General features: G+C 39.6%; 2 protein-coding genes and 1 long non-coding RNA gene across 3 annotated transcripts; all 3 read right to left on the reverse strand.

Moving 5' to 3' along the window:
- Nucleotides 1-2928: 2928 nt before the first annotated feature.
- Nucleotides 2929-6711, reverse strand: LOC149702940 (uncharacterized). The gene has a single exon (XM_089867159.1). The coding sequence runs from the start codon at nucleotides 6709-6711 to the stop codon at nucleotides 2929-2931; it is 3783 nt and encodes a 1260-aa protein (XP_089723285.1).
- A 1063-nt stretch (nucleotides 6712-7774) lies between these two features.
- LOC149702941 (uncharacterized) lies at nucleotides 7775-17412 on the reverse strand. Its single transcript, XM_089867160.1, has 4 exons — nucleotides 17050-17412; nucleotides 16737-16984; nucleotides 16090-16673; nucleotides 7775-7974 (listed from the first exon to the last, which is right to left on the reverse strand). Exons 1-4 carry the CDS (start codon nucleotides 17158-17160, stop codon nucleotides 7775-7777), a joined length of 1143 nt encoding a protein of 380 aa, XP_089723286.1. The 5' UTR covers nucleotides 17161-17412.
- A 3573-nt stretch (nucleotides 17413-20985) lies between these two features.
- On the reverse strand, nucleotides 20986-24498 carry LOC149702942 (uncharacterized). The gene is made up of 2 exons (XR_016381887.1): nucleotides 22562-24498; nucleotides 20986-22430 (listed from the first exon to the last, which is right to left on the reverse strand). It is a non-coding gene; the product is annotated as an uncharacterized LOC149702942 (long non-coding RNA).
- Nucleotides 24499-25436: the final 938 nt, after the last annotated feature.

Here is a 25436-nt window from a genome sequence, read left to right on the forward strand (position 1 = left end):
TAAAAATTGGTTAATGTTTCGCTAATTGTATAGTAAAAGTAACGTTATTCGACTTAAATACATCTGATATTATTAATAAATGACAATTATAAAACAGATAATGAAGTTGAATGACGAAAAACTGGTCGAAAGTGTTGCTAATATACTAAAATGCGGATCGAACTGATGTAAAATGAAAGCGCTCGATTGAAAGCGAACTAATATGACTATAAGAGGATCAAAGTGTTGTCAAACTACTTAAAGGTGGTTCCAATCGCATTCAATGGAACTAAAAAAGCAGTTGAACGTTCATGAAATGACTGAAGTACAATTGTAAGTATTGAAAAAAATCACCAAAAAATAGGTTTAAGTTTCGTTAAATGTCTAATAAAGACCACACTATTCCACTTACATTATTTGTTTACATTCTTATCAGCATGATAAGGAGTGCAAACCTAGTTTGATTTCTAATATATTATAATCATTTAAGTAACAGAAAGCCCCTTCAAATGACTGAAATGCGGTTGATTTAGTTCGTATGAATCTAAAAAGTGGTTGAAAGTGTCATGAAATAACATGAAATCCTTCGGTTGAAAGCGAACTATTATGACTAAGAAAGTGTATCAAGATGCAGTTAAACTAGTAAAATGTTGTTGAAAACGTCGTCAAACGAATAAATTTCAATGAAAAGTAACGTGCAATGAATCATAATGTAGATAAGAGTTACGTCATTCGCCTAAACTACACTTGGAATATAAAACAATTTATAACTGTTAAGTCACAACCTGAGCGGTGAAGGGACGGATCTCCGAATTCTAAGACCGTAGGGGGCGCCGCCACCCACCTTTTTTTTCAAAAACGCGGGTGGCGGCGCCCCCTACGGTCTTAGAATTCGGAGATCCGTCCCTTCACCGCTCAGGTTGTGACTTAACAGTTATAAATTGTTTTATATTCCAAGTGTAGTTTAGGCGAATGACGTAACTCTTATCTACATTATGATTCATTGCACGTTACTTTTCATTGAAATTTATTCGTTTGACGACGTTTTCAACAACATTTTACTAGTTTAACTGCATCTTGATACACTTTCTTAGTCATAATAGTTCGCTTTCAACCGAAGGATTTCATGTTATTTCATGACACTTTCAACCACTTTTTAGATTCATACGAACTAAATCAACCGCATTTCAGTCATTTGAAGGGGCTTTCTGTTACTTAAATGATTATAATATATTAGAAATCAAACTAGGTTTGCACTCCTTATCATGCTGATAAGAATGTAAACAAATAATGTAAGTGGAATAGTGTGGTCTTTATTAGACATTTAAAGGGATAGAATCGGCTTTATCTGAGTTGGTCACACTAACATTGGTTTTCTATAAATTAACCACCCCTAAAAACATGGGGGTCAGTAGAAATCGCGAGAAAAATTTATTAATTAAAATAAACGTGAATAAAAATTGAAATTTTGAACGCCAGATTTTAAATCGGCCACCATTTTCAACCCACTACCTACGTAGGTAAAGTTCGGCCTCTGATTGGTTGGTAGTAGTTGGAATGAAAACTGTCGTTTAAGGAGTAAAAAGTAGTAGGAACGAGAATCTAGGTCAGCTTGCCTGGTGAATCGTCGTCTGCTTATATGCTTAAGAATGTCAGACGAGAAAGTATTTCTGATCATTCCGGTCCTGAATCTGAGGATGAAAGTTCGAACTCTGATTCTTTGGATTCAGAAAATTCGGAACAATTTATAATAAACGAATCTGACGGTAGTTCTTCTGAAGTAGAAGAATTTGGTGTGCAGCCATACCAATTCCCGTCAATCTGTATCATACTGCGCTCACAGAATGAATCCCCCTACCAGTAGGAAAAACACTACGGAGAAATTGGTAGAGACGAACTAGTAACGTTTTTCGGTGGTTCGGCTCTGTGTCACCAGGTGCCCTCATGATCGCAAAACAAGAGCATTTTGGATCTTTTAATCGTAATTTAAAAATCATTAATTAAACTAAAATATAAAAACATATATATTTTCAGAATCCTTATTTGTCTATCTATCGAAATAAATTAACCTTATAGGGATTTATTGCAATGAAATTAAAAGAAAGTATCCCTTTAACGAAACTTAAACCTATTTTTTGGTGATTTTTTTCAATACTTACAATTGTACTTCAGTCATTTCATGAACGTTCAACTGCTTTTTTAGTTCCATTGAATGCGATTGGAACCACCTTTAAGTAGTTTGACAACACTTTGATCCTCTTATAGTCATATTAGTTCGCTTTCAATCGAGCGCTTTCATTTTACATCAGTTCGATCCGCATTTTAGTATATTAGCAACACTTTCGACCAGTTTTTCGTCATTCAACTTCATTATCTGTTTTATAATTGTCATTTATTAATAATATCAGATGTATTTAAGTCGAATAACGTTACTTTTACTATACAATTAGCGAAACATTAACCAATTTTTAGTGTTTTGCTGATACTTTTAATTGAACTATAGACATTTCATGTCACTTTCAACCGCTTTTTTTAGTTTCCTACGAGCAAAAATTAATCGGAATTCAGTAATTTGAAGAGTTTTCTGTTATGTAAATACCTATAAACATATTAGAAACCAAACTGCGATAATATCAAAACATACATTATATCGTATCTTCCTGAACATTAGAGGGTTTTGGCGCTCGCTTTCACTGAAAAAAGTGTAGGCTTAGTAGATAAGATAGAGGATTCTGGAGATAAGAATTTTACGATAAAGACGCATTTTAAAGGAAAGAAATTTTCAGTCAGGTTTTCATTAAAATAATGTATTTAACTTTAATTTTCACTTTTAATAACACTTAAAACAATATAAATATGAACCAAATATTTATGAATTATACTAAAATTATACAGAATATATTCAAAAATGTATATAAATTAATAGCAAGAGTTATGTTCGATGAGGGTCTATGTTGGTATATCAACGTGTCCATGAGCAAGGGTCGTGATTCCATCTTCAAGTATGTAGCGCTTATCATCGCATGGGTTCAAGCATAGCTTGTTTTGCCGTATTGTGTAGAGATTATGCTTTGCACTGACGATGCGATTCATCTCTGCAGTGGTAATTTTCCGATTCAGGAGACAATCTCGGTAATCAGCGTGAAAAACGCTTTTCCTCACAACTCTTTTGCAGATGCCCTTGGCCGTCTTCTTTTCACCATTCGCAGACAGAATGGAGTACATCTTTGGCCGTAAGCCGCAGAACTCTTGGATAGGTAGACCGTTTAACTCATCTTTGAATTTCCCCAGACTCTTTTTATTCTCATTACTAAAAAGCGGATGGTCGGTGGGGTACCCCGAGAAATCGTAATGGTGTGCTTTTTGAGCCAAGTCCTTGTATAAATCATTCGTCTCGATGTAATACGTGAGACTGTCCGTATCGGTGAAAAGAAGTTTGGCTTTATCGTTGTACTGTGCTCGGATGGTGTCATAATGGAACCGGTACATCAGTAGCTTCGAGAGATCCAGGATGGTGAAGCCGGTATATATAGGTCGATTCAAGGTGATTGATTTTCTTATTGAGTGAATTCCCACCAAATCATTATGAAAAATGGTGAATTTTTCGAATGTTGGAGAGCTAGCTTTCTTAATAGCTAATTTGGGGTGTTGAACTAGGTCGAACTTGATTCGATTCCTCAAATTCTCCATCGTTTTACCGAAGACGGCGTTATTCATTAATTTAAAGAAATCCTTCTCGAAATCGTTGGCGGCCATCTTTCTTTTTTCTGTATTGAAGGCTATATACTCGGAGAGCCAAGTTCCCTGCTCGAAGGATAGAATTCGGTGAACTCGACTGATTTTCATCCCTTTCTCGACGTAATACCGCAGATTACGGTAATGAACGACGTAATTGGTTTTAGGGTGAAGATCCGGGATCAATTTCGGTAAGGAGTCTCTCAGCGGGATATTCAAATGCTCTAGCTGCTTCTTCGTATAATTCGACAACTCTGAGGTTACAACAGACCGCTTTTGTGGTGCCAGAGGTAAATCATTATGATCGTGATGTAATGATGCAGGGTATGTCAAGTCGACCTCGAGAATGTATCCGATTTTATCGTCATCTGGGTGTTTGAGTATATCCTCGATTGGGATGGAATTGCTCCATTGAAATTCCCTCATCGGCATGGGATCCATCATGACTGTACCGTATAGATTGTTACAATCTAAATATGTCAGGAAGGTCGTGGGTTTTTCTGGGTCATATGTATCGGGAAAGAGATTATTGTTGGCTGTCGCTAAACGGTGGGTAATCATGGAAACGCCGCCGCGAATCCCTCTCTCGATCATCAGATGCATATCCGGATCTAGCAGCAGATCTAACTCTACCCCCGTCATATAGAGGGCGCTTTCCCAAGCGAAACCCGGGCTCGTATATGAATGAGCACTATCTAATTTATAGTAGTTCATACAAATGTTCCGGAATGATTCGAAGACATCAGCCAGCTGAAGAGTATCGGCGGTGACGTAGAGATCGTGATACTCTCCCATATTTCGTATCCGGAAAGTTTCCCAGACCTTCTGGGCATGTTCGTAGTCATTGTCTTTGATGGGTGTATCAGTTAAAATGTTGAAAAAGCTGTCCTTCGAGGGTAGTTGCTCTCGGTTGAATTGTTCTGTACTGTCCATGAGATCGTAGGGGTAGACTCCTTTTCTCAACAGTAGGGCGACCTCATCAGGGTTGTACACGGAATTTAAAATGGGAAACTTATCGGAGCCTCCTTTAGCCAGGTTCCCCACGAGGGTTTCCAGGGGTGCAGCTAAAAACCGAAACGAGTCGACGAAACGTAGATGTCCCAGCGAAAAGGAGATGTACGTCTCACTATTGCTCGGAATGCAATCGATTCTTTTATTTTTGATTAGTCCGATCTGCTGCATTAGAAGATGCCCATCGTAGCGGCTGAGGTTATGGAGAAAGACGGGAATATGATTCGGCGGTTTCAGTTTCAGGTTGCAGGTATTATGTGCCGCTCCACGATACATCCCCAAGTAGTGATCATGGTCCCTAACTTTCCAGTCCTTCGATGTGAAGGGTTTATCACATAGATAGCAGGTCGACGCTTCTCGGTGGGTCTTTTCCTCCTCACTTGATAGATTCAGCGGAAGTTTTTCGGCTATTTTACCCTGAATAGTTTTCGCCTCGACATCTAATTTATCGAAAAAGACTTTCGTGGCATCTTTTCCTCGATACGTAACCGGTTTACTGGCCTTGCCGCCGGGGCCGACCACCACATATGAAAAACCGCAAGAGATGTGATGGGCTAATGTTGTAGTTGATGACAGTGTCGAATCGGGCAGGCAGGTATCGACTTTAGGCATAATAGATTCAAAGTCGGCGTAAATAACGTATGGAACCCTCATACACCATCCGAACTTTGTGAATCTACAAATGGGGTTTTCAGTGGGCATTTCAATACGTTGAGGTCCGTGGACGTTGCAATCTTTCACGTGTTTGCTGTGGTTGTTTTTAGCGTTGGCACCGGAAAAACGGTGTAGACAATAGCGACAGTAGAATGTTGAACGACAATCTTTAGTCAAATCGCTTAAGAGCCGGCTTAAACTTCGAATCAGACAGTAATGTTGTTTCTTACCACAGGTTAGTAATAGGAGATCGATTTGTCTTTCCGCCTTTACTTTGTTTTCACTAACGTGGATAGGGAAAATTATTTTTTCCACGGCGAAGATGTTAATCGAGAGGTTATTCGCATTCTCAAATTTTTTCAGTTTGTTAGAATCATATTTAAAGGGGAAGGATATCCCTTCTAAATTCAGTTCCTCGGCGAATTCCGTATATTTATTAACACGTTCAGGGTGAATGTTAGTTGGATGTAATTGAGCTAAAATACAGTACAGAAAGCATCGGTCGTCGTCGTTTTTAATATTAATGACGGCTTTCTTGTCTGCAATCCATTGAGGTAATTCAATGTATGATCCTCCTTGCAGTGGAGAGTACGCGATAATGTTTAATTGTAGAAATTCGATTCGATCTAACACCCATCCAGATCCCTTATCTTCATATTCGGACATGGATTGCTCAATTTTTTGAATGCAGGTTGAGATCTGATCCTGAATAACATCAGAACTTAGTGTAGCGTAGGTGAATCCACGAAAATATGGTAGAGCTTCGACGACGGTGTCGATATTGGCCAGGGAGCGTGTATAGCGAGCACGAATAACAAGGTACCATTTCACTCCTTTCTTTGATTCACGTTTTTTCTCGATATACCTGTAAATAGCTTCGGTGTGACTGTTAATTAATCTTGATGCGTCTGTTTCCACCCCACTCGGGGTCGCACGGGCAGCGAAAACGGCATCGTCCAGTGCTTCAACCTCCTCCCACTCATCTCGAGGTTCTGGAAACGGTGATGGACGTTTAACAGGTGTAGCAGAATCGCCACCCGAATGGCGACGTTTCCTAGATTGGTTAGAGGTCGGTGGAGAATGGGTGAGGGTGTTGGGATCCGATTCGGCGGGTGTGAGCGGATTAGGTAGAGAGATACCTTGCGGGGTATCAGAGGTTCCAGGAGGTAGACCGTGCACTTTCTCGATGTGCTTATTTAAGTTGGTTTTCCGTGTAAATGATGCCGAACATTGAACACACGCGAACCTTATATTCTCATGGAGCGAACGTATGTGCTGCAGTAGACTTCTTTTAGCGGGAAACTTTGCGTCACATTTATCGCAATGAAACATTTTAAATTGGGTAAAAGTTTCTGATTTAACGAAACTCTAATCTCCTTAATGTATGTATGACTTGTCGATAGCTCGTGTCTTACGAAAATGATCTCTAACACCCTAATCAATCGCTTTACATACACCTCAAACATTTGATACTGATAATGATAAACTATAACTAGAACTAGAACTGGAGCAGGCTTCTCATTGGTTAATAGCTCTTAATCTTAAAAGATAAGGGGTATAAGGATGACTCATCATAAACCCCCCCCAACCCCCCAAAAATGGGTAAAGAAAATAGCGTGTGAATGGTAAATATTGGAATAATAGAATAGATATGGTCCGTCGGACACTTCTGATGTGGATCTATACTAGGGTGTTTGATTTACAGATATTATGATTTCTGATATTTGTATATTGTTTTTTATTCCGGATGTTACATCTATCTGAATATGATTCGTCTATGTTAAGCATTTTAAAATTTCCCAATCGATATTCAACTACTGATAAAGGTGAAACTCGGAACTGAACCGATTAGATTTAGCATGATTTTGAATTTCTCGTCAAAAATCATACTGATAAGGGTGTAAACAAATAGTCTAGAATGATCTTAATATTCACCACTTTTCGAATAATTAAATAAATATGATTAAAACTAATTATTTTCCTCGATAGATGTATACAATAATATACGTTGCACTGCTATAAACCATACCGTTATACATTAAACTAAGCATTAACTATTATTCTAGTTTGAAGGTCGTGATGTAACTGCTTTTCACTGACCCCGAATAACATAGAATATAAGGTGAATGATTTCGTTATGGTTATAACAATTCTACGTCTTTGTGAAGGGGATGAAGGTTTGATAGATAAGATAAGAAATTTGAATGTAGGAAAGATAACAATTTTATGGAAAATATGTTTGCGATACCATCGATTGATTGTTGAAGTATAGGTGCTGCTGCAGCTAATGTTAAAGTATAGCAGCAGTTGATGCAGCTAATGTTAAGGTATAGCAGCAGGTGCTGCTAATGTTAAAAGTATAGCAGCAGGTTGTCCGAGAACATAGATTCTCCCCCTACTTATCACATTTGAAGGGTTTTTCACCACTATGAATGCGTTGATGTGCGATCAAATTATGCTTGTGCGTGCTGGCATAGTCACACTGATCACATTTGAAGCGTTTTTCTTCGTTACCCTTCTTAATGTGTCGTTGTGAACCCCTTTTATATTCAGCAGAATATTTGATCCGAGTTGAACGTTTCTTCTTGAATTTTCCTGCAGAAAATTATTAACGAAATATAAAAACGACACACGCACCATTTACAACATAGTATCAAAAATACAGGATTCACATTCAAGCGCACTTCTTAAAAAATGCAATGCTAAGGGCTCTACGAAAACTCAGTGTTAAAAGAAAAGAAACCGTGCTGATCAAGGCGTTAGCCGATGAGCAAACGACCTCAGCACCAAAAGGGGATGAACGAACATCAACTGAAATGCACGAGAAACCTTGGCGCGAAACTAGAAAGGTCGTATTTTCATATTCAACGGATGTTAGCATAGTCAAATACAAGCTGATGCTGAGTGAACACAAGTTACCAATTTATTTCGTTCTTGCACCCCCTCTCTCTTCTGTCACGTCTAGTTTTCACTTTGTTTCTCTGTCTGGCAAATGGCACCCCCGAGATCTTATTAGTGTTATATTTTCCACATATGTGAAATAAAGTACAATTGACACATAATTAAAAATAACTAATGTGGATATCCCTTCGATAGATAAAACTTATTGTTAAAAAAATCTATGTACCCAGATAGCCAATCAGTGAAGGGTAGTTGATTTGAGGTTAGTAAGACTGTTGTTACGAGTGTAAAGCATTATGGAGATATAAAGTGTGTCCCTTCTCTCTTATTCCCTTCTGATAAAACTTATTGTTAAAAAAAATCCATGTAACCAGAAACAATATCTCATTTTATCGAGCAACAAATAAACTCCGAATTTTTGGTTGAAATAAGTACCAGCATAAGAAAATAATATAAAGCTCCCTATAAGTATGAATCTCTCCATTTAAGCCATGTAAACAGCATTTTCTTCCATTGAAATTTTTAAAAAGTTTCTAAAGCCACGTATTAAGAACTTATGGCGTTAAAAAATTTTATAATATAATTAAATCGTTAAAGGTCTTGAAGTCATTATTACGATAATTATAACTGATTAAGTGCATGTCAAAAATATCATAATAAATTAATAAATGGCGCTAGATTTCGACGACCAAGGCTAGCCCCTACACATACGAGATAAGGAGTGTCTCGTGTCTCTACGGGCGTGGCCAAAATTCCCCGGCCCATCGTGCTTTTCGCGGACACCTTAATTGGCGGTGGCGGTGTCGTCTCCCTTTACCAGAGACCTGCACGGGCCGAGTTTTTCAAGCCCGACCCAAGCCCGGCCTGGCTTTAGCATTTTGAATAAGCCCGAAACCCGGCCCGAGTCCGAGTACATAGTTGATTTTTCGGCCCGGTCCGGCCCGGCCCGTTACATGCATTAACCAAGCCCGGCCCGGCCCGACACATTGCATGAATTGAACAGGCCCGGCCCGACACATTGCATGAATTGAACAGGCCCGGCCCGTTACACGTAGTGCAGTTGTAATTCTTATATTTTTTTACATAAAATCAATGAATTGAATTCATATTTGCTTTAGCGTCGTGTATTATTCATTTCTTACGATAATTGTCGTCACATTTGTTCTTGGAAGCTTATACTCGTTTAAATTATGTTTCATTTGGATTTTGGATTAAATGAGAATCAAGTTCGGCCCGGCCCGAATTCTGAAATATGAACAAAAACCCGGCCCGTTAATTTCCAAAATTTTCAAAAGTGGAAAGCCCGGCTCGGCCCGGGCTTGAGGCCGGCCCGTGCAGGGTTCACGGGTAGTTGAGCGGTTTTCAAAAGAGCGTTTTGGAATAAGGCGGTGCCCAAAACAGCGGTTTGCAAAACCGCGTGGAAGCAAAACCGCGGTTGCTGTTTCCGCGTTTCTCAATACAGCGCTATTTCCCAAAACAGCGGTTGCTGTTTCCGCGTTTCTCAATATAGCGCTATTATCCCAACCAGCGGTTTAGCACTACAGCGTTTAGTAACCGTTTGTGATCCTCAGGTTATGGACTGGTTCGCGGAATATATTTTGGAAAAGGTGGCAGCAAATTAATAAGAGTATATTTTGGAAAAGGTGGCAGCAAATTAATAAGAGTATATTTTGGAAAAGGTGGCAGCTAATTAATAGGAAAATATTTGGAAAAGGTGGCAGCTAATTAATAGGAGAATATTTTGGAAAAGGTGGTAGGTAATTTATAGGAGAATATTTTGGAAAAGGTGGCAGCTAATTAATGGGAGAATATTTTGGAAAAGGTGGCAGCTAATTAATAGGAGAATGTTTTGGAAAAGGTGGCAGCTAATTAATAGGAGAATATTTTGGAAATGGTGGAAGCTAATTAATGGGAAAACATTTTGGAAAAGGTGGCAGCTAATCAATATCAGAAAATTTTGGAAAAGGTGGCAGCTAATTAATAGGAGGATATTTTGGATAAGGTGGAAGGTAATTTATAGGCGTTCAAAAAACCCATCCCAACCAAACATTAAAACGCATTAAAACACTAGACCACGAAACTGTTTGTTTGACAACCATTAAAATTCAAACCTGAAGCTGAAATCAATACTAATTAGAGCTCGGCATTATCCATCCGTGATCCGTAAATTAGTGAATAATCGATTATTTTTAGATAAATGTTGTGGACATAATTCGATTTAATATACAAATTCTGTTGATAATTCTGGATTATGGATAAAATAACGTGGATAATGGATAGATAATGCCGAGCTCTAATACTTATAACTTCAACAATACGAAACAACGCTCAAGATATAAACGCTGTAATCAAAATGCGCTGAAACGAGAAATGGCTATAATGGCAAACGCGTTTATTAAAAAGCCGTTTTGGACAATGCTGTTTTGATAACACGCCCAATCGATAACATACCCCCGTGCAGGACTCTGCCCTTTACTCGTAGTGCCAAAACTTCTCCCACGGGTCGTAAATAGTAAGCGCGCCAAATTTGGAAGCAAATGCTGTAGTATGAAAATGTACTACGTTTCATACTTATAAAGACTTATATATTATTTTCTTATGGTACCATCGATAAGAAAGAGGACATTTTTAAGGTTCTGATACATAATAATCTAGCTTTATTGCGCGTCCATAACACTCAGTGGGCTATATTTCAATGGGTCACGATTTCAACGCATAGAGCGGTGGTGGCTAGCTCCTACGCCACAGCTTACCGACAGCGCCCTATACCAAGAAGTTATATCTAGTATCTAGAGAGAAGGTATAAATTCGCCTGATTTCCAGCTTTATCTCCAGTCCAAACGTAGGTCCGGAGTCAATCCCCGTCTCTAAATTACAACCAGCATCTCATTGGTTCTTGAAAACTCACGTCAGCGCGACGACGCGAGTGACGAAAATTACAGTCATATTTTCCGACTGAGGAGAGGCGAAATAGCCCGGCGCCTCCTTTTACGTCCCCCCTTGTATTTTGAAAGGGGGACTGGGACTATGGCGCGCGAAAACAAAGGCATCTTATACCTTCTCTCTGAGATACTGATATAACTTCTTGCCTATACTAAGTACCGTTAACCTCAGCAAGTTTCGATGGGAAGGAGAAAGCGGGTAACACCGCGCAGAAAAACTCCTTTAAGAAGTAGGGAGAGAACTTTCAGAACTCCATGCTGAAGGGTTTGCACCCAAGTTTTTCACCCCGTGCCACAGTCCGGGATCGAACCCGGGACTCTCTTGGTGCGAGGCGAAAGTGCTAACCACTTCACCACCCCACGCACCTAGAATTACTACCTAATGGCATGGAAGAAGAAGGGTGTAATGGAATGGTGAGGTGAATAGGCAGACGGCTACGCGAAACGTAGGGTCACGTGGGAAAACTCTCTTCTCCTCTCGGCACTAGCTGTAACACCTGCGTAATACTGCTGCTGTAATACTGCTCTGCGCAATATTGGCGCGCAAGTCACCTCCTTGCGCTTACAGAGAGAGGGATACACTGTTTAGATCAGCTCTCTACCGCCTCTACTACTGCGCAGTAGAGTCCGACGCCGCGAAAAATAAGTCGGCGGCGGCATTTGCACAGTTTAGGCATATTGGCGACGGCGCGCCGCCGGCGCGCCGTTCTATAAACCGGCGGCGGCGTTGCATACAATTTTATTGGCGGCGGCGGCGGCGTTAGAGGCGTGTAAGTTCACAACGAGTGATTAATGTCGTATGTAGTTCTCAGTTGTGAAGTGGTGGTGTTCACAAGATCAGTCCATGTTCGAAAATACTGGTTGAAATCTCTTGAAACTTTAATGTGATTTGCAAAATAATGTTTGGTATTTTTGTGCGAAGTTTAAAATGTTTCTCTTTCCTGGCTTTTTGTAAGAACATTAGAACGAAAATTAAGCATAATTTAATGGCTTAGTCTCAAACAGTTTAAATTTATTTCCTTCAGCTTCACTGGTTCGAATCTCTTGAAATTTTAGTGAGAAGCATATTGAAAGGTTTTAAATTATCGTGCAAAATTTCAAAGTTTTGAAACGAATAGTTGTTTTCGTAAAATTTTCCTAAGCGACTAAATAGGTTGTAGGATTATGCACAAACAAAATTTTTTGGAAGTGAATTGTTCGTTTAAAAATTTTGAAACTTTGCATCATAATTTAAAACCCTTCAATATGCCTCTCACTAAAATTTCAAGAGATTCGATCAAGTGAAACGGAAGAAACCTTTAAACCGTTCGAAGACCAAGCCCTTTAATTAGGGCTAATTTTCGTTTTAATATTTATTAAAAACTATAAAAGGAAATGATTTGAAAATTTCCAAACAGTAGCAAACGTTGTTTTGCACATCTCTTTAAAATTTCAAGAGATTTGAACCAGTTGTTTCAACATTCTGCTTAAATAACTGTGTTCCTCCCATAGCCGGCCTATGGCTCCTTCGATTTTTCGAGCGATAAAGCCCAAAATTACCAACACGCGCTTTTACATAGGAAAAACATTGGCGTGTGAAGCCAAAGAGTGATCCAGTGGGCTGTGGTTGTAACAAGGAAGGCAGAAATGAGAACCAGTCAAGGATAGGAGTCTAGATCCGTGGAGTACAAATTTATTATGACTAGAATTTTTAAACTGGTCCCTCCTCAACTTTCTTAAAAGTTCTCAATTAATAAACTGATCCCAAGGACCTGTAAACGCCGGATTTAGAATAAAAAAAACTGGTCAGAGCAATTATTAAACTGGTTTTGGACCTGTGGACCTGTGCTATTTCCAAGACTGGTTGGCACGCCCATGGAATACTGAAGGACCGATGGCAGCCCATAGAGCCCCATACTAAGCGACTAAACGACCAACGTTAAGCTTACTTCCCCCTTTTCAGCCCCAAAATGGAGGGGGGTTATGAAAAATGAAAATACCGAGTCAAATACCCGAAAAAGCTAGCGCCATCTAGACAAAATGAGAAGTTAGATGCTTCCCTCTTTAGAACGTTGATTCCCCCATATGTCCCCCACTATCCGGTTTGCTACTATTTGCCGCTAGAAGGCGAATTAACAAGTATTTTTCAACTTTCTCCCCCTGCCATCCGTCCTTCAGTATTGGTTCGTCCATGGCACGCCGGCGTACGCCGGTGATATTTCGGCGTCGCGGCGGGGCAGCGCGCTGTTTAAAAGTACGTACGGCGGCGGCGGGGTTAAAAACTGGAAATGTGGCGGCGCGCCGGCGTACTATCGGCGGCGTCGGACTCTACTGCGCAGAAGCTTTCAACGTTGGTGATAAACTCGGGAAGGAGGGGATGAAAAGGGGGAAGTTACGATTTTTCAACGCGCTCTCTTTAACATTATAGGACCCTTCCATACACCCTTCTTCTTCCATGCTATTGGCTTGATGCCACTGGGTGGTATTTACAAACCAAAACGATTGAAAAGAAGTTTAAAAGATAAAATTAGGCCCAAAAGCTGAACACTATTTTATCGGTAGAGAGTTCACTAGTTTTTCGAAAAAAATACATTCGGATATTTTTACTTATTTGAACGTTTTTGAAAACGTTCTTGGTTTTAGCGCAAATTTAATTCGTTCATTAAATAAATTAATTAATTATGGATAAGGACAACCTCTTTGAAAAAAGCGTAGGCGAAAAGACAGTAGGGACAGGTTAGTGTAATTTAACATTTTCTTATATTAACACACAAGGCGAATTTAACCCATTAAATAATTTTTGGGAAATGTTGAAATAACAATTTAACGCTGGAACGTAAAATGTTTATCTTAATTTTGTACCTAAGAAATTGTTTTGCATAATTGTGTCGAATAAGTTACAGCGAGGATGACAAAACAAGTTTAAAAAAAACTCATTACATTTAAGGCCTTGACAACCATATCTTCTATAGAGCTATTTCAACTCGGGGGGAAAGGAGAGCTTTTGAGGCGGGCTTTCGTCAGACTCAGTCCCCGCCTAGGCGGCATATTGTGCGGGAAATTTAGCATAGAGTTCTTAAGCGGCCCGCACGGAGGGAGGGTGAAAACCGGCTCCGTTTATTGGTAGGCCCAACTGTGACGTTTCCCCCCTTCAACTGATATAGCTCTATATCTAAATAAATCGAAGACCTGACTGACTGACAGATAATCTACGCCCCGCCCAAACCGCTTGCCATAGAAGGCTGAAAATTTGCAGGAACGTTACTCATAAGTAGTAGGCGAGTACCAAGAAATATATTTCCAATCCGCCGCCATCTTAATAAATGGCGTTCAGAAATGTAAAAAATCTTCTCTATGCAACAAAGTCCGCGCGTTTCAACCGATTTCACAAATATTTTGTACACTGGTTTCCTTTAGTCTATAGACGGGCTGATTGGTCTTTTGGGTGCGATTTGTTGTCATCTTTATAAATGGCGGCCAAAAATTTTAAAACAATTCTTTATGGAATAATGTAAGCGTGAAAAGTAATAAAAAATGTCCCGACGGGCTGACGGGCAACGCCGAGTGCCTTCGCTCCTAGGGTGCTACAAAAAGGTTAGTCATCAGTAAAATCTACCCATTCTTTACATAATTTTGATGGAAGTTCTTATTACACGCGAGCGACTGCGGGTAAAAGCTAGTTCTGAATTAAAGTGGAGGAGAGATGTAAAGTAGAGCTCGTCGAACATATTTTCGGATAAAAATCCAAGATGGAAACTTATGACGACACACACCAAATCCTCGAGATATTTCCCAATTTTTTTTATACGGGTTCTGCACTAACCGTGGAATAGGGATCTGCCTGCTTTTACCAGGAGTATTAAATAGGTTTTTTCAGTTTTACACCTAGATAGCAGTAACACCAATAGCGTATTCAACTTAGCGCTCAAGGGCCTTAGATCTGCTCGCGCTTGGATTTCCGTTTTCCATTTACCGAGCGCTGGACCCAAGAACCCAAGCGGTGCTAATCTGTACATAATAGATAGCTCGCTAAATTTGTATCGACGATTAGGACGGGAAAAGACAATCGTTAACGCAGCTCAAGAAATGAAGCGCATTTCATGTCGTCTAGAGCAAAGAGCGATCTCAGAGCAGTTATATGGAAAACGCCATTAGACTATACATATTGAGAAGGTGGAAATGATTGATTAGCATATAGACCTGTTCACATTAAGGGCCGCGCATGAGAAGTTGCAATGTTTGGGGGCATGAGTTATAGCGCTTCTACGGAGTTAAACGTGTAAACTAAACTACGATGGACGTATGGGAGACCTTTTCAAATTTAATATTAAAATAAAATGCCTTGTATTTAAAACCGAGATAGTACAATTAAAATCATGTTAAGAAATAAAGTGTTTAAGTTCTAATGGAAACGGTGCATTGATATTAGTAGGCCGCTATAACTCACTAAGCCTTGGCGACGGTACGGGATCATCGCTTCATCGGCGAATAGACGGCGATGTCCGCCGATGCCGTGCCGAAAGCGCTGTGTATAAATGCCCGTAAGCCCTGGCGCCCAATTTAGTGAGTAGAATTTCATTAAATGCCCTAATTTTACGTCTATCAATTGAATTTGATAAAATTTCACCTCGGAAGTTCAATTAATACTTTTACAACACTGTTTTATGAAAATAAACTCGAATGCCTAGCAAATAAGGCAAAAGCAAAAGGAATGGTTTAAAGTACTGCACTGCCCCCAAACATTCTTTCTACGCATGCTCACCTCTCGAAATTCCCCCCTTTTCACCCCCGCTCTACCGGTGAAAAGGTCTATTTCCCCCATTGGGGGTAGGAATATGAAACCCCACTCTAGGATGCACTCAGACGATTAAAGTATAAAATGACTTACCAATTTCCGAACAACGTGATTCGGAATTCTTTGGAGCGATTTCTTGAAATGTCTCCGAGTTGGACACCGAACTATTATTTCCAACTTCAATCGGAACTTCGGGTGAATTGATTTCCATAGAGACCGAGGTCGATTTTGACAGTTCATTTGGGTTGCGTTCTAGTTCAGGAACACACGCTGGCACACTCAGTGACCTTGGATCAACAAGCTTCAGTTTTGGCAAACACAGTACCAAACCTCGATTTTGTCTATCTGTTTTCTTGGCACCTGTCAAGGTTATTCTGGATTGGTTATCATCGAGAACGTTTTCTACGGCTAATTCTGGTGAATTGCTTTCGACATTTGCGCCAAGATGGTTTTCAACATTCAATTCAGGAACACGAAATTCCTTTGATCGAGTTGTTCTTTCGTCAGTTTCTCCCTCTGTTGAAACACTTTGTGATTTACGACATGAATCGATAATTGTATTATTGTTCTCAAGAGGTTCTCGCGACGATTCACTTTCCGTCGTTGTGTCGAGAGGCATTTTCAATTGCTTTTCGACCTCGAGCTTCGGCGAAGGCGCGCAAAGTGGCGAATTCTCACTGTATATCAATTTAGGGACACATACATTCGCAATTCGCGTTATAAACCCCATATTTTTAGACCTTTTTGGGGTAATTTCAGTTTCGTTGTTTGTATTGCCAACCTCGGCAACATATTGAGGCTCAGAATCAGAATCTGGCGATTCTTGACTAATATCTTCTCTACCCAGCATGCCTTGGACATTGACAGCTTCGACACTGCGCGTCACAATTGGAAGAGATAACTCCTGGCCATTAATTCCCGAATCATTTTCAACGGGTTCAGATTTCACTAATTCATCGTTAGCTAATTGATCTATTCCACTTTTCTCCTATTTTTCAAACAATCAACTCTTAACCTTTGGAGTAACTCTTTCCTATGAAAAATGTTCTATACCATCAAATCTTTGATTCTATTTTCCAACTCTTTATTGACCCTATTGAGTCTTTCAATTTCGTCTATTTGCTTATTGATCGTTAATGTTGTTTTCACTCTCTCTTTTGCCATGTTTGAAATTAAAACATTACGCTAAACAAAATAAGATTTCATTTTAACAGCAAATATTCTTTGGACTTTCATTGGCTGAGCGTATTTTAAAGGGGCAAGCGAGAAAGATCCAAGTTCCTTGTTGGATTTCTTTGTTATTAAACAGGGATGTATTACCAATCCCTTTAGATCAGAGCCAATCCATAATTAATAAACTAAATTATTCACCCACCCACAGACTATGTGCTTGTTGATGCGTGATCTAGTGGGCTATGTTTTTTTCTTACCACTGTCAATCAGGCTGGGAAATAAGGATATTTTTTAAACTAGTCCTTGGGACCAGTGACCCCTCTAGTCTCCGAAATAATTAACTGGTCTCCGGACTGGTCCCAGCCTTTGTTCTCCAATAGATTTGCAATTAATAAACTGGTCCCGAGGACCAGTAACCCCCACTTTTTGAATTAAAAAACTAGTCCAAGCAATTAATAAACTGGTTTTGGACCAGAGGAAGTGTGCTATTTCCCAGCCTGCTGTCAATTATGCCGCCTGTGCAGGGATAAGGGAGGTCAGATGGATTGGAATGATGATGGGCGACCTGCGGCACCGTATCTCTCCCAGTGTACCTCGCCCACGCCCCTACCCTTCCGTAGGCGATTGCTAAGTGCTGCCGCGTAGCGCCATTTTATTTGAAAGAGAACTAGCTTCTATATTTGAGATAGAGGAAGCGTCCTTTACAATTTCGTCCGGCACGACCCTACCTAACCGCTGGGGATGATGGGAGGACTACGGTGCCGTAGGTGGGGGTACAAAGGCAACGCTATAGGTATGGGGGTTTCTACTCCATTACGCTCTCCTTCAAGACCTGTGAGTGTGGACTTGTGGAGTAGAGTGGGATCATAGCCCACTTGATCACGCACGCTGGCTGCACGCACTCTATATGACAGCTGATAGCTTAAGGCAGGGATTCTAGATGAATCCCTGATTGGACGGGCTTCTAAAGCGCGTGCAGCCAAAAGCGTGATCGAGTCAGCTGTGTTCTGAGTAACGAAGCTGTCTGCTATGATTTTCGGTATAATAGTTTGAAGTTGAATCCGTATTGGCGCCCTTTGTTGGTATATTGTAATTTTAGTGTGAGACTTTTGAGCCATATGGGCACGTGACTAATAAAGTTAAGACAATTTATTAAGGTACACAACAGTTCTTTGGTACACAAATTAACGTTAATCAAACAGCCATTTAGCGGTTTGTTTACAAATAACATTCATATCACAGTTAACTTCATCATTGAATGAACGTGAATGAAATGAAAGTTAGTGCGATTTCTCAAGATCAGTAAGCAGAATCTTTTTTCATTAAGACAGACAAAAGGTCCTATAGTAGTATTTAAAAAGCAAGCTACTTCTTACATGGATGAATTCAGTCTCAAGACCAACGATGAAATATATCAATATGGCTATTCTTCAAGCCTATTGAAACCTTGACGTTTTAAGCTGTAACTCAGTATAGACTAATTTCTTGGATACCAGTTTCATAAAAATATATGAATATAAAGTAGTTACGATCACTTATTGGAATGTTTCGTCCAATTAAATTCATAAAAACTGAGAAGCCGGACTCGGATGAGGTGGAAAATTCGGAAACGCCTTCAAACGTTTTAGTGAAATGGCCAATCATCATTAAGAATGATGATGACGAGACTAGTACTTCTAAAGAAGCAGATTCGGTTCATCCCTCAGCGGAAAACACTGACAATGTGGAAGAAGTTACGGAGAATCAGGAACAAAGGAAGTTATCCCCATTAATGAATGAAAGACAAACACAAAATGCTAAGAAGCCTTTTAAAGGGAGGGTGAAGTGGAAAATCAAGTGATTTTTTATCGATTCTTCTACTAATTATAAGACCAGTCTGTATAGTGAAACATTCAGGAAATACTTCCGAATGATTTTAAAATTCAAATTAGGTTCAGATTTTAAGGATAATTTTAAACAAGGACTGCCGACCAATCACGTAACGCCCTGCCTTTTTGTTAACAAAATTCTCGTGGCACGTTCCATGTTGAATGAAATTTATCACGAGATTTGATAAAATTTGTGCGCGACGTGACAATCGTGGCGCGAGACATGGAGCGTGCCACGAGAATTTAGTTAATAAAAAGGCAGGGCGTTACACGATTGGTCGGAAGTCCTTGTTTAAAACTATCCTTAAATTTGAACCTAATTTGAATTTTAAAACAATTCGGAAGTATTTCCTGAATGTTTCACTATGCAGACTGGTCTTACAATTAGTAGAAGAATCGATCAAAAATCACTTGATTTTCTACTTCACCCTCCCTTTAAATGTGATGTCTGTGGCTTGTCGTTTCATATTAAGAAACTTTTAACAAAGCATAAGGTGAGACACTCATCTGATCGTCCCTTTCAATGTGAACTGTGTCAGAAGACCTTTAAAAGGAAAAAAGGTTTGACAGTTCATAAACTCACACACTCGACCGAACGTCCATTTAAATGTCAAGTGTGTCAGATGACCTTCAAAAGGAAAAATTATTTGACAGTTCATCAACTCAGACACTCGTTCGAACGCCCATTTGTATGTGAAGTGTGTCAGAAGGCCTTCAAAGGCAAAAATGACTTGACACAACATAAACTCATACACTCGTCCGAACGCCCATTTAAATGCCAAGTGTGTCAGATGGCCTTCAAAAGGAAAGTTTGTTTGAAGGAACATCAACTCACGCACATGTCCAAATATGATTTGTGTAACTCTAGTTTCAAATCACAATGTGACCTTGACTTGAAACTCCACAAATGTTCTGAATGCGATAAAACCTTTAAAAGATTGCTGACACTAAAAAGGCATAAGGTTCTTCATTCTTCGGAGCGACCATTTAAATGCGGAAAGTGTGATAAATCTTTCAAAATGAGATCGAGTCTAAATTTGCACGAGGTTACACACTTGGAGGATAAACCATTCAATTGCGAACAGTGCGAGCGTTCTTATCAAACTAAATATTTGTTAAACATTCACAAGAGAAAAGTTCATATGACTACTAAATCATTTCAATGCGACTTATGTGCCACTAAATTTAAAAACAACAGCAGTTTAAAACTTCACAAGATTTATGTTCACCAGAACGAAAGGCCCTTTTCTTGTGAACAGTGTGGCAAAACCTTCAAAGAATCTACACGTTAAAGAAACACTCCAAAATTGTGCATACTGATGAAAGACCGTTCAAATGCACGGAATGCGGTTCAGCCTTCAAATGTGGCTCACATCTGAAAAGACATAAATTGTTACACATACGTGCTAAATCTTTCAAGTGTTCTAAATGTCATCTGTGTTTCCCTTCCGTAACATCCCGTCGTGCACACGAGACATCTAATCATTTATATGACAAATACTTCGAAACTTCGCGAAGATATAAAAACTGTTCAAGCACTGATGTTAAACCTGTCATTTACGAGTGCTTCATTTGCAAAACCGCGTTTCCAAATGAATACGATTTGTGTCAACATAAAGGTACGAGATGTTCCCTCCAAAACTTCAAACTGCGAGCTTCCCATGTTGTATTGGAACGGTTATCTCCAAAGCAACTTGCCGAATATGGTGTTTTTTCTTATCCACGATTAAGAATCCAGATCGAGAACTTCGTCATTAAAAAGGAACCAGAATAAACACAAGCTATGATATTATAAAACCTGAAAACATAACCATTTCTGAGCTCATATAATATGATATTCAGTTTAAGAATTTAAGGGTCATGCTTTTGTAAAAGTTATATTGCAATAAAATAAAAAATACTTTTTACGTCATGAAAGAGCTTTTGATTGGCTTTAAAGATAACAAAATTCCCAACGTAAAACTGATTTTATTAGGGTTTTTTCTCAATTTAAAATAGGCTAGCATTATTAGAACATGCAGAGTGTCTTCATGACATACTGGGTTTTTAGCCACATCGTATGATGTACATCTACGATGAGTTTCTTAGTTTGACCTGCCCTGTTGTTGTAGTAGTAGTTCGTTCCCTTCGTTCGTCATTGAAGGGAAACTTAGTGAAAGGGAGAGAGTTGTGGTGAAGGTGATATTTTTCGTTCGTCTACTTAAAAGGTAGGGAATTATGATAGTTAGGTTAAGCCATGGAAGAAGAAGGGTAATGGAACGGCGAGGTGAATAGGCAGACGGCTACGCGAAATGTAGGGTCACGTGGGAAAACTCTCCTTTCCTCTCGGCACTAGCTGTAACGCGATTACTGCTCTGCGCAATATTGGCGCGCAAGCCACAGAGAGAGGGCCGCTCTCTACAGCCAGTACTACTGATGCGACTGCGCGGAAGCTTTCAACGTTGGTGATAAACTCGGGAAGGAGGGAATGAAAAGGGGGAAGTTACGATTTTTCAACGCGCTCTCTTTAACATTATAGGACCCTTCCATATACCCTTCTTCTTCCATGGTTAAGCTATATACTCTCCCTTAATTTCCTGTCACCCGTCGAGTTTGACCGCTCCCCTCTTTCAACATTTAAAGAAATCGAGAGAAATTTTGAAAGCAAACGCAAGTATTTGCTGACGTTTTTTTTTAGAATGGTCTTCTTAAGGCACCGGGATATTACAATTATTGGGTGTTTTTCCGAATTCTTCATCTTTCCAACGCTTCTGGCCATAAGTTCATGTAAGAAATTTATAAGATGCGAAAATTATCCGTCGGCATAAGTCATGTTGTAAACCAAAACTTTTTGTACGTGTATTAATTGAGCGTTAAATACGTAATCATTTTAGCACTGTTAAAGGTAGCTCGATCATCGAGGGGGTAATCACTAAAACTTTCTGTTCTATTAAGGGTTACTTGTGTGTAATCATTTTAGCATTGTTGTTTTTAGAAAGGCCTTACGGGTAATCATTTTAGCACAGTTAAAAGTAGCGCATCGAGGGGCTATTCACATAAATTTTATGTACGTCTGTAAAGTACGGTACGGTCACGGTGTGGCTACTATTATGAGCCCTTGGGTCGTCTTGTTATCAGTACCATTTATTTGGAAAAAAGTGATTTACAGTACGTATCATTCTTGGTTTGCTTTCAATAATTGTAGCTGATAAGTTCGTAAGATATGTTCCGTAAGTTTATCACTAATTACTGAGAGCTTGTCCCTAAGTGACGTTGGTGAAACGTGATAGAATCTCGTAAGTCAGGAGCTGTCAAAGCGTTAGTTAAAACTAAATAGGAAGATCGACTGCAATTTCTGCAAAACCGAGTATAGTCAATTCTTGCGTCGTTCTCGAACTAACTCTCATTACGTCTCTAGTAATAACAGAAGTATATAATAATATAATAGTAATATAGAGAAGAGTACCACAAAAAGGAGCAAGTGTAACGTCACTCTTTCCAACATCGGAACATTTAGAGCAAGGTTACTAAAACGAATCACATACGCGATAAATAGAATGATGATTATGATTCCTTCTCCGGCTACCTTTGGAACACTGACTGGGATAATGTCTTATCTGCTGACAACATCGATGACTTGTGGATTGCTTTCCATTCGGTAGTGCAGGCTGGGATAAACGCTTTTATCCCATTTCGCAAGGACTTGCCAAAGCCATTACCAGCAGCTCGGACTGTTCGTTCCCGTCAACTTAAGCAAGCAGCTTGGAAGAAACTTTCTAAGCTAAAGCGTCAGCATGCCAGTGAGCGCGTTGTGAATGCCCAGTACGATTTATATAAGACATTTCGAAACTCCAACACTAATCATCTTCGCAAACTACGACGGAAGCAAGAAAACATATTGGCTTCTCGTATAAAGGATAATCCAAAAAGTTTCTACAATTACATAAATCGATTTAGAAAATGCCGTCACAAAATTACGCAGATAACTCGTTCTGATGGCTCTCAAACCACTTCTATTCGGGACGCGGCTGGTGCTTTAAATGAGTTCTTCGTATCGGTGGTTTCGGATTCTGGTCACCGTTCTTGTTCCTCGGACCAGTGGAAAGAGGCCAACATCACACCTTTACATAAGAATGGATCGCGTAATGATCCCTCGAACTACAGACAGATTAGTGTGCTGAATCACATTCCTAAAATTGCGGAACGACTTGTCCACATTCAGTTGCGTGCTCATCTCGAAGCCATCAACTTCTTCAGCCCGGCTCAACATGGGTTCCTTCCTCGGAAGTCATGCATCACCAATTTGCTCGTTGCCACCACTACGTGGGCGAAATGGCTAGACGATGGTTCGGGTGTTGACATTATTATATTTGGACTTTTCAAAAAGGCTTCGACACAATCTCTCATACTGGTTTGCTGCATACATTGGAATCAGTGGGCGTCACTGGAGACGCTTTGGAATGGTTGAGGTCGTACCTATGCGGTCGTACACAGCGAGTGGTTCTCCACGGCGAAATGTCTTCTTTGGGTGCTGTGAAGCGCGGGGTACCCCAAGGTTCCATTCTTGGGCCCCTATTATTCAACATCTACATCAACTCGCTTCCATCTGTCGTGCGACATGCTCTTGTCCTTTTATTCGCGGACGACACTAAGTTATCCTTTCGCATTCGCAATATGGCTGATTGTCGCCTCCTACAAGATGATTTGGACGCTGTTGCAAATTGGGCACTTGATCACGATATGCGCTTCAATGCCAGTAAGTGTGCGGTTCTTCATCTTGGTCGTCATAACCCGAACAACGTATACCTCATAAATGGTACCCCAATTCGTTCGATCGCGACGGAAGAGGATCTAGGGGTTCTTGTGGACACCAAGTTGAAATTTTCAAGCCAATCCAACAAAGTCTGTAAGCGTCTCAAATCCACCACTGGATTGGTTCGACGAAATATACACCATCGATCGGAGAAACTTATTCGAGGGTTATATAACTCTCTGGTTCTTCCGATACTCGACTATGCATCGCCGATTTGGACACCATCTCTCTTAGGTGATGCCAAAATCCTGCAAAAGGCTCAAAATGCTTTTTCGAAGCTTCCGCAACGCCTATCTAGACTTCCAGCACCCGATCGCCTAGCTGCATTGCGGATTCAATCAGTTTCTTTAAGACATCGCGTGAACAACCTATGCCTTTTACACGACTTTTTCCACGGCCGCCTCGATTTGGAGACAAGTGAATTTTTCACCAAATCCACCACCATCACGCGTGGTCACGCCCTCAAATTAGTCAAGCCTCTCGTTAAATCAAATTTTCGCCTCAATCATGTCACCTTCACTGCCATTCATGACTGTAATAATCTACCATCTAATTTAGTTAAAATTCAAAATCGTCATACGTTTCGTCAAAAACTTTCTATTCTTTATAGTTCAACTTCTTAAAAAATTTTGTTCTCCCACTCCCCCCCCCCCTTTTGCTACTTAAATACATGTTTTTTCATTCATAACTTTTTTTCTATTTGCATAGAAACCTAGACATAAAAAGGCTTAGCGAATATGTATACTTCAATAAATAAATAAATAAATAGTTCCCTCATCATTACTCTATTAGCGTTTAAATATTTGACAAGACGCGCTTGTGCATTTTTGTCCCACGTCAAGACGAGGTTTGTGGGATGATTGCTGGGGATTTAGTGCCAAACAATTATAGAATTCACATTACGGTGCGATGCCCATTTGTAGTTTGATGAGCGGGAAAGCAAACTAAAAGGGTGAGCCTGGGAAGAATGACGTTACATAACTAAAGCATTAAGAGGACATTATCCCCTTCTGGTATTACTAAGAATAGGTATTGTCATACTCAGAGCTGTGCTAATTAATTAGTTAGCTAATTGAAATTCTAATTAATTAGCAACATTTACTAATTGAAAATGGTAATTGAATTTTAATTACCTTAGTGCTAATTGAGAAGTAGTTCTAATTAATTAGTATGAATCGGAAAGATAATTATCTAATTAAAATTTAATTAGATTTAGGATTAACTAATTAGCCAATTGAATTTTCAATTAATCTTTTACGCCAATTTATTGTAAAAAATCGTGGAATTAACTCTTGATTCATCTATTTGAATATGAAAAAGCCTTATTATATCGATGAGGAAACCTTAGTGCTACTCTAAATTTTTCAGCTCCTCAAACATGAGAGAATACTAGTACTAGTAGAAAATTTCGTGGTTCGCAACTGCCCCATTTCGGAATTTCAACTGTTTTACCTACTCGATTTAATAGCAGTGCGCATGTATTTACTACTCAGGAGTTCATTATAGGAACTGTGGCAAGAAAATAAAGAAATGAGACAAATTTTAACATGACGAAAGGCTCGAGGCTTGTCTCATTCTTCGAGAATAATTCATGGCTTCCGTACCCG

This window comes from Phalangium opilio, unplaced genomic scaffold, assembly GCF_054372755.1.
Source record: "Phalangium opilio isolate 3A_F unplaced genomic scaffold, DU_Popi_V2 ptg000017l_1, whole genome shotgun sequence".
In the NCBI taxonomy this organism is placed as follows: Eukaryota; Metazoa; Arthropoda; class Arachnida; order Opiliones; family Phalangiidae; genus Phalangium; species Phalangium opilio.